This window comes from Triticum urartu, chromosome 2 (genome assembly GCF_003073215.2).
Source record: "Triticum urartu cultivar G1812 chromosome 2, Tu2.1, whole genome shotgun sequence".
NCBI lineage: Eukaryota > Viridiplantae > Streptophyta > Magnoliopsida > Poales > Poaceae > Triticum > Triticum urartu.
In genome coordinates, this window is record NC_053023.1 from 2966802 (window position 1) to 2977012 (window position 10211).

A 10211-nucleotide genomic window follows, 5' to 3' on the forward strand; every position below is an offset into this window, starting at 1 on the left:
ATATGTGAAATTATGTCCTGCTATTCTGTTTGCTTAGACAACATAAATGCGAATTATTTCATGCTCTATTTTCTTCCTTACTATCCATTGCACCTGTCTATCTTACAATGTCTGTACATTCATTTACTTTTCTTGTTTATCAGCCATTTCAATTGGAGGGAGTGATGGAAGTATCTGTGGGAGTAAAAACACGGTCTTCAGAAAAGATCGTGCTACCTATCGACGCAGATAGAACCACGGTTGTACTTGCCCAAGAACCAGCCCCGCCACACATAACCCACACTCATGCAGATTGTACCCCTACCCAGTTGGACAGATAACCAGCTACACCCCTTCTAACCCCAACCCCAGATGATAGACACCCAGTTCCCGTTGACACAGCACCGTCTCCACCACAGAGCACGCCCAAACACGAGCAATTAGTAAGGCAACTGCTGTGCCCAAATCACAAGGACCACCACTCCGAACTCGAAGTCAACGCTTAAAGCAGAAGAAGAATTGTTCTCAGGTCAGGTTCCGTAGCTATGGTTCATACTACTTTGCTCTTGCATCACTGTATTTACTGATACCAACTAATTTCAAATTTGAAGGATGCAATTGAAACTCCAATGGCGCAACAGGTATGTTTTAAACCTGTTTCTTCAACGTGTTTGGCTGTTTGCTGTTGTAACTTGCTCTATGTTAATTTCAGTTTCAATTGAATAAACAGTTATGTTCTCATGCCATGCACATTACAAGTGTTGTTATTGCTGAGTAGTTTCCCACACTTATATTCTGACTATGCTGCTTTGTCTTAAATAGATATGATTCGAACTGTATCTATCTTGATTTGGCAACATAAACTAGAATGATATAGACCATACAGTGACCATACTACATAGATATATGTTTGTTTCATGCTGTTATCCTATCCACCTTACTACTGAACTGGTAAACCTGAGATGTGTTTGTTTGTTTCTCTTTTAGAACGCGGATAAAATATTGGAGAAGAGTACCCTGTTATGAAATGGTAAAGGAAGTAATGCAAATAAGGTTCAAGATAGTGAGACATCCCTGTTGGTCTCCAAAAAAGCTGATAAAAACTATATTGAAGACACTGAGACAACCCCAAAGTCCTGTCTTAATGTAGTGTTCGAGTTACTGGCTATCACTGCTGGCACCAGCTCTTCGAACTCGCTGCCTGAATCAGTTCGGCTTCTTGAGTCTCAACTTCAAGTTGAAAGACATCGATCATATGTTATGCGACAGGAAGCCGAAGGACTGAGGAAGTCCCTGCAGAATTCAGATGCATACTTTCTGGTGCAATAGCAATAGCAAGCGCTGGAGGACTTAAGCGCCAAACAAGAGAAAGTTAATAAGCTTGCTAAGCATCTTGCCAGCATTATGGGTACCCAGGATATTGTTTCTTGAGCTCTTCTGAAGTGGTTTCAGTTCTAGACTTGTTTTGCTGCGGCGTTTATATGCTGTTGTGTTCCCTATATTTGCACTGGTGGCGAACTTTGATGCCCAGTGGATGTAATATGTGTAATAGTCGTGATAGCCTAGTGTAAGTTGCTTGCTTATTTATTTCCTTGTTGTCTTATTTATTTGTTTGCTTGTAGTTAGTGCAGTTCTTTTTCCGCGGTTTGCTAGTGGCTGCAATAACCTATTTTTTAAAACTAGGCCACAATAACCATGGACTAATATTTACTGTAATGACACTGGGCCTCCTACGGGCCGTAGAAACAGTGGGCCTTCTACGGGCCGTATAAACAGTGGGCCTTCTACGGGCCGTAGAAGCAGTGGGCCTTCTACGGGCCATAGAAACAATGGGCCTTCTACGGGTCGTATCATCAATTGACCTTCTACGGGCCGTATCATCAATGGGCCTTATACGGGCCGTATGATCGATTGGCCAAACATGGGCCAAACATACCGCATTCTGGCCGTAAACGGGCTAGAGTTGGAATCGTCTGTTCATGGGTCGACCATAACGGGCCATCATTAATAGGCCGTATTTGATGACGCTATGAAAACGGCCCAACGTATTAACGGACCACAAACGGGCCAACTGTAACCACGGGCTGAATTTGGCCCACAAGCAGAAAATGACAGTAACGGGACGTAAGTAAACGAATGCTGGAAATGAGCCCAAGAATAAATGGGCTCTGAGAAGGCCGAAAGATAACATGGGCTGGAAACGGCCCAACGGAATAACGGGCCGTTAATGGGTATAAAGTGATACACTGTTCATCACGGGTCAGTTTCACCACGGGCCGTTAATGGGTGTAAAGTGATACACTGTTCATTACGGGCCAGTTTCACCACGGGCTGTTAATAGGCCAAGAGTTACATAGGGCCTCATATGGGCCGAAAGACGTCATGGGCCATACATGGGCCAGAAGTGAAAACGGGCTGGAATCATATTGGATGGCCCAGATGACGCTACTGCGCCTAATTCGGATAGGGCGTAACGGGCCTTGGGTTAGCGGGCTGTAAATGGGCTATATTCGAACAGGCCGCTAACAAGCTTTCCATGGGCTGGCCCGCCAGCTTTTGACCAAGTCAAACGGGCCGGCCTTTACACAGGAATGGGCCTCTGTTGGGCCGTGCCACGTGTGACGTATCATAGGCGCCTATCTGACCCACTGACGAGCTGACACGTGTTTCGTCCGGCCAATAAGAATTTTACACGTGGAAATTTCCCATTGGTCGGGGCTGTTAACGGGTTATCAGATCCAAAACCCGACCCGATAGCTTAACGACGTTCCGTTACGGTGGATGCCACGTGTCGGTCACCCTTGATGAAAGCACTTCTGTGACGCGCGATTTATCATCATGGAAGTGGACACTTCTGTGATGATAATTTTGGAAATGTCATGGAACACTTCTACGACAGCACATGTATGACTATCTTGATTCTGTCATAAATTTGTCATGGATGTACATTCATGACAAAAAAGCGACCTATTGTGACAAACACGTATCATCACGGAAGTGTATTTTTTTTGTAGTGATACATGGTATCACCAAGGGACAATACTACGATAAGGGTCTAATTGTGCTTCTGATTGTTGGTCCCGGGGGAATGTGGAAGACAACTCTGATACAATATATATATATATATATATATATATATATATATATATATATCGCAACAAACAAGTGTTAAATCATTTTTCCAGTCATGATTTGGATATGTGTGTTGCTCAATTTTAATCTGGACAAGGTGCTAGAGCAGATTAAAATATGTACCCCTCAAGTTGAAAATGAAAAGGGGCAGTGCAACTGAAGAGCTCATTGAAGAAAGATTGAGTTTTGACTTGTGTTGGATGATATATGGAATATTTGTAATGGGGACAATAGAAAAATAATCGTCAACACTCAATAAATCATCAAAAGGGGGCTCCATGATTCTCGTCACAACTCGGTTTCAAGCAATAGCTCAGAAGGTTCAAATAACTATCCACACAATACAACTGAATGGTTTAGAATCTGAAGAGTTTATAAAGTTATTTCTTGCATTTGTCTTTGGTGATGAGCAGTATCCAAGGATAACCTTAGTCATTTGTCAAGGCGCCCTCACCTATATAAGGCCTCCATGGGTATGTGCTCTCATTCCACTATCACTTCAATAAACTCAGGGGGAGGGCAGTAGAGCTATTGGACCTATTCATAGCTTCCAATTCGCTCTAGGGTTGAGTATGTGGAGCGAGCACGACTCGGATCGACCTCGACCAGGTGTTCGGGAGAGAGTTCTGAGGAGTCACACATGACTCAAAGCCTGGAACGTCACGCTATACGAGGCGAGGCGAGTGAATATATTCAGAAAACATCGTTGTGTCATTCCTGCCGAGTGAACATATTCTGAAAACATCATTTTTGCCACTTGTGTCAAGTGCATTGTGACCTTCACTATAAGGACGCCGTACATGCCCTCGCTAATATTAACACACGTCCGCGCTACTAAGGATGAGAGAACGGAAAGGTTTGCCTACTTCAAAAATCCGAAGTTCCTGAAATTTTGCGACATCAAACATGATAAGATGTTCTAGGTTCTTGCAAAATTTCATCCACAAACAACATTCGAGGTGCTCTCAACAAAAAATAATCATTGCTCGAAAAGTGCACAAAACCTTACCATTGCAAGCTATGAATAGAACAAATTCAGTAATGAATAGTGATGTTTATTGTTCGGCACTATTCAATGCCGGTTTTTTTGTACCTTGCAAATGGTAATGTGTTTCAACTCAATTCTCACATGCTAATAGAACATCACTCTTACCGGAAAAATAACTAGACTCCCTCGTCAATTATTTGGATTGGAATTAGGCTCCTCTACTCTAGTCATCCTCTTCTATTTCAGGCACTAGCTCAGCCCGAAGCAATAACTAGATAGATAGATTGATAACAGGTAATACAAAGATATCAACACAGGCAGTCACGAGGCTCGATAATGACCAATGGGTTAGGGTCCGAGGAAGCTTATTTTGGATGATCGCATCCCTTATTATTTTTAGATTTTTTCGAAACTTCAAAACATCATTTCCACGTGGTTTTCGTCGGTTTCCACCGAAACTTGGTTTCCATGTGATATTCTCTCACTAAGGATACCCCCTAATCGAAAGTTGCTTCCACTCAACAACATTAGGTAAATATGATACTATTTTACTGGCTCGTAGCCTTGTATAACCGAAGAGCTCAGTGCAAAACAATGGCACAGTAGAAGCGCATAGAACTTCGCCATCTGATTATTCCAGTAATGGCATAATTTTGAGAAAGAAAATAGGAGAAGACATCAAACTAAAAAAAAGAACATAAGCCTTCGAGTGGAAGTTGCCACATGGACAACCATAAGTATCAGGTCCTCATCATCATCTTTTTTATTTTGCTAGGACTTCATCGCCTTGTTTCTGTCCGCAAATCATCAACTTAGCGCAGTATGAGAATTGGATAAAAATAACCGACCCAACAGTGTTCTTCACAATGTGCTGCACAATAAAATTGATTACACGATGTTACAAGTAGAACCAGCAATCGTAACAATGGGAAAGACAACGATAGAGTTGCTTCATTAGCATTTTTTTCTTGCTTTTACAATGTTCTCTTTTATCTAGCTCGAAAGCTAGCTAGCACTCATCCTAATTCATCTAATGGAAATTAATGATTGCAAGCACTATATAACAGATATGGCAAATTTTAACATGCTCCCTCTTACCTCTTCTTTTTTCATACGAGGTAAGAAGGTAAGAGTTAATCAGACCACTAATTGATAAGATTAACGGCTCAGATTTATTATATACTCTTACCTCGAATGTGAAAAGAGGGGGTAAGAGGGAGCATGTTAAAACTGCTCAACAGATATTTATGGGAGTGGAAGAAAAGGAAACTGAAGATTATAGCAAAATGAACTTGCAAAGCTAGAGCAAAAGAAAAAAAAAAGGTCATGATCCTGATCCTCACCTTGTGTCCGGAAGGAGTCAGGGCGTTGTCTGCTCAGCGGCAACATGTTTCACGGTAGACCTACGGTCGACTGGATCAACCCTTTTGAGCAATAAAACCCTTGGCCTCTTAGGGTGCGTGCGAGCTTTCTTCTTCCAGGTTTCTATGGTTTCTTTATTGACCATGGAATCCAGAGCGATTTCCCGAAGACGTCCGAAACTGTCCACTTGGATGGGATCACTAATAAGTTTTGTTAGATCCTTGCAGAGCAACTGAAGTGAAACTAAGGGACTCGGCAAAGGTCCTTGCTGGATTGTGGGGAAGCTGGAGTTTTGCACCACAAGGCATAGGCGTTCCAGTATAGGGAATTGCTTAAGGTTTATCTCTAAGCGCGCAAGGTGGACTTCAACCAGTTTGAGATAAAGCAACTCCGGCATCACAGAAATCCTTGAAAGATCACCCGCTGCCAGATTAGTATATGAAAGGCACAGCTCTCTGAGACTACACATGGACTTAACAAACTGAGGGAACTGACTCGGCCGGCCATGCAGTTTCAATGATCCAAGAAAAGAAGGCTTTCTTGACGTTGCGTCCAGCAAACCTTTTGAAGAATCATTGACATGAAGTGACAGGGAACGAGTGCCTTCAGAAGTGTCAATCTCAGCCTGAGCAAAATTGTGAATGGCATCTGAGAGTATGGTATAATTGCTATCTGTGCTAGTTGTCTCGCACCATATCTTGACCTTTGTCAGGTTTTTCATATGAACCATCAGTTCCGGGAATCCAGACTTGTTATCTACGATAACTCCTGATAGAGTCTGCAAGTTTAAGTGCTTACGATTGTTGCTACCCACCTTATTTAGCTTAATCTTTCCAAACAAGTGTGCTAGGTGGGGTAGTAGAGTGATAACTTCCTCTGGCACTGTTTCTATCTCTGCATTCCTCAAGTCCAGTGTCTCCAAACAATGTAGTTTTCCCATTTTACTAGAAAGTTTATTAATAGATCTCCCGAGGGTCAGATATTGGAGACGTGACAGCTTATAAATGTACTTGAGATGATCTTCGGTCAAATTATCACTGCAATCTTTTAGATCCAACACTCTCAGCAGCTTATAATTGGTCAAATCCGAACAAATATCATCGTTTGCACCCCCAAAGATTGTCAGAGAACGGGGACGTAGCTGCTTGCCACTGCCACTTGTTGCTGCACTTGTGCTGGCATGTTTTCTGTAATTCTGGATAACCAGGTGACGGCAATTACTTCGGTTTTTATCACTAAAATTTGCAATGAAATTCGACGACCTGGACTTGTGCAGCATGAATTGGTTCATGATTCCATGAGTTTTGCACGTCTTCACTTTTGAATTGTTGCTTGCATCAACAGGCTGAACGATGTTCCGGTCAATTAGTTCATTCAAGTGGCCATATGCAAGTTGCTGGTCACCATTTATGTAGCCTTCGGCTGACAATCGCCTGATAAGGGTGTTGGTGCTGAAGGGACGATCATTTGGGAATATACTTGCGTATAACAAGCAGCTCTTGTGATAATCATCAGGCAGACTGCTGTAATTGTTTGTAAAAACTTGCCCCAGTTTGGAGAAGTTACCATTCTTGTTCTCCTCCATGTGAGAACATAGGTCCTTGCTAATATCTTCACAGATCTTTGATGTCACCTCGCAACCTTGCAAAGCTTTGGCAACACTGACAAGAGCAAGTGGGTGACCAGCACATTTGTCCACGATTGCTCTTGAACCCCTCTCAAAGGCATGAGCATATCCACTGTCAAAAACCTTCTTCTCCAAATACTCCTTGGAGTGTTCCGCACTAAGAGGTCTCATTCTGTAAATATAACCTCCATGAAAGCTGCAGGCAGTAGCTACGGAGGTCAAAGCCGTAGTCACCAGTATTCTGCTTTCTTTTTTCTTCTCCGGAAAGATGGGTGTTATTTTGTCCCAGAGCTCCATCTTGACGTCGTCAATTACAATTAAGCACCTGTCAGCCAAATTGAGAAGTCACTAATTTGGAAGCCATTGGTTTAGTAGCCAATTAACTCTAATTTTATTGCCCAAGAGCAGTTATATGAAAATGCTTAAGATATCGTGGGCATGGAAAACAAACTATTCCGAAAAAATGATAAAATTTCAATTCTCTAAAAATGATAAAATTTCAATTCTCTGTTTTGAAAAAAATGAATTTAAATTCTGCAAGTCCTAAAAAATAAAATTCTTGAATGACCATCATGGAATGTCATAAAGAATCACTCGTAAATGTTAAAATAATAATTCATCATGCCTGGTTCTAAAAAAAATATGCAAGTTTCAAACCGTGAGATCACTTTCAGGCGGACATGGGGACGTTGCTTCCAGTACCTTGTAACTTGCAAGGGATCACTTCACTCGGGACGGCCACCGTGCTCCTTCGCAGGGGTCCGCTCCCTTCTTGGCCAAAATCGCTTCTCCAAACCCTGACCATGGTCCAACACGACATAGGTGCACTCTACTTGGCTTCTACATGTTTTCTCCCGAGCTTCAACATGTTAACATGGTGGCGTGTTACGTTGTTACCCTCCTTGGGGCGTCATCGGGTAGTACATGTCTCCTCTGGTTGTGGAGCGATGACATTTTTGGGCAGGCTTGGATCACAGCACGATGTGTCCTCGTCTTCGGCGCTTGGCGGTCTTATCCCCCTCCCCCTATCATTTACATGTATCTTCGTGCGGCTGTTCCGTAGATTTCTTCTCCGGGTGGTGGCGTGCAGGTCGATTTCTGCCTAGATCTAGCCGGATCTAGCGTCGGGAAGCCGGTGTGCATGGATCCGGTGCGGGTCTAGCTGGGTGACACATACCAGGCGAGGTGGCGTGGCTCCGGTTACTTCAGGCGACGATGGGGCGCAATGGCTGCTTGTGTATGGTGTTGTGGTGATCTGGGCCACTGGGTTGCAGGCATGCCTCAATCAAGGGCGCTGTTGTGTCGTCGACGGATCCCCACCTAGGGTAAGGCCAGAGGGCTATGGTCGGGGCGTGCTCGGGGTGGCCGTCTGTAGCCACTGGTTTGTGTCCCAACCCCCTCCGGTCCACCGGGAGTGGCTGGGGAGGCTGGTTGGGTGTTTCCTACCGTGGAGCCATCGACCCAAACCTGGTAGCCGATGCCGGGCTACTAGTGGAAGTAGATGCCTTCCGCCCTTCCTACTGTGGTTGGTGCGAGGATGTGCGGGCGGTTGGTGGTGGCTTGGGACATGGATGCCGGGGTGTCGGCTCCGGATGGCGGCCCGCATGGGTGGTTCTCTAGCGAGTACCATAACGACGGTGATCACTATGTGTCTTGCTTGTCTAGGCGGCGAGGGATATATCATCGGGCGTGGCACGGGCTCGTCCTTTGTCGCTGGCAGTGGCAAAACACAGAACCGAATCTGGTGGCTTGCGGTCATCGTGGATACCCGTGGTGCCTCGTGGTGACACGAGTGATCTGCTGAGCGAAATCTCCGCACTTTGGCATCGACACCTGTGGGTGCAGTTATCCTCTCAGACTGGGCAACCTAGGCTTGCGTTTATGGTGTGTGGTTATTCGTGGATCTGCTTGTAAGAGGGTTTTCTAACTACCTTGTATCGTTGGGCCTATCTCTATAGCTAGGAGAAAGCCTGTTTCGAAAGTGGTGGGTGGCATGTGCCCTCTACCGTAACCCTCTCTTGTAAATCAACTGATTTTCAAAGTTTTGGTGAAAATGGCTAGCAACCTAGGTTGCCGGTCCTGAGGAAAATATGTTGAAATGAAGCTAATAGAAAGAGGAAGCACAATTTGAAACATATATACTAGAGGAAATGATCAGCTACTAGCAAAACTTTTTGTTTTTGAACCGAGGTACTATCAAAACTTGGAAGAAGGAAAAAAATAGATCACGGATTTTCAAGCACACAGGAAAGGAGAAATTCGCGCACCGCTTAGTGCTAAGAATAGGAATCGTCACCTCTTAGACTCAAGAAGACCCTTGATGCATTGTTGGAGCTCTGAGAGCTGCTGTGGCACGGATTCTGTTTTTTGAAGCCCCTTGAAGATGCTCGTCAGGAGGATCTGAGCGTCGTGTGCGTGCTGAGCCTGAGCCTGAGCCTGAGATGCGTGGTGTTTGTGCTCGGACGCCATAGCCCAGGCACGGAGAGGGAATCGCTCCTTGACTTGATCGCAATCATACATTGCCCATGCAAGTGCTGTTTTCCCGGATCCCCCAAATGCGACGATTGATATCACCTTGAGCTTGCTTCCTTCACCAGCACCACCACCAACTAACAGCTCCCAAAGCTCCTGCTTTGGTTTGTCGATGCCCACCGCGGGACAAGCTCCATATGGGCCCGTATCCTCATGGTGGTTTGTGCCGTTGCCGTTGCAGGAGGCTTGGTTGTTGACATTATAACTCTTTTTCCGCCCGAGTGCGCCCTCCAGCCTCGTCCGGAGTTCCGCGATCTTACCACGAAACTCCTTCTTGCTGCCCTGGATCTCGTCTTTCCCGCATGCAGCGCAAGAAAGGAACTCGTCCAGGCAGTCCTCGATGTCAAGTGCGACATCGCGGAACTCACCCATGGATATGGCCACTGGCTTTGGCTGCCCCGTGACCGTGAGCGAGAGCTTGGTCAGGTCAGCATGAATCATGGGAAGCTCTCGCCGCAAGTAATCGATGCCCAGCTTGAGCTCCTTGGACTCCTTGTCCTTGCCCTGGCACATCTTCTCTCCCGCCGTGAACAGCTTCGACACCACGCTGCTCGTCAAACCGGTCAATACTGCCGCCCCCACTAGCTCCAT

The 10211-nt window shown here is 45.0% G+C and overlaps 1 protein-coding gene across 1 annotated transcript; it reads right to left on the reverse strand.

Annotated features, from left to right (window-relative positions):
• Positions 1–5459: 5459 nt before the first annotated feature.
• Positions 5460–10211, reverse strand: LOC125534094 (disease resistance protein RGA4-like). Its single transcript, XM_048697390.1, has 2 exons — positions 9385–10211; positions 5460–7413 (listed from the first exon to the last, which is right to left on the reverse strand). Exons 1-2 carry the CDS (start codon positions 10209–10211, stop codon positions 5460–5462), a joined length of 2781 nt encoding a protein of 926 aa, XP_048553347.1.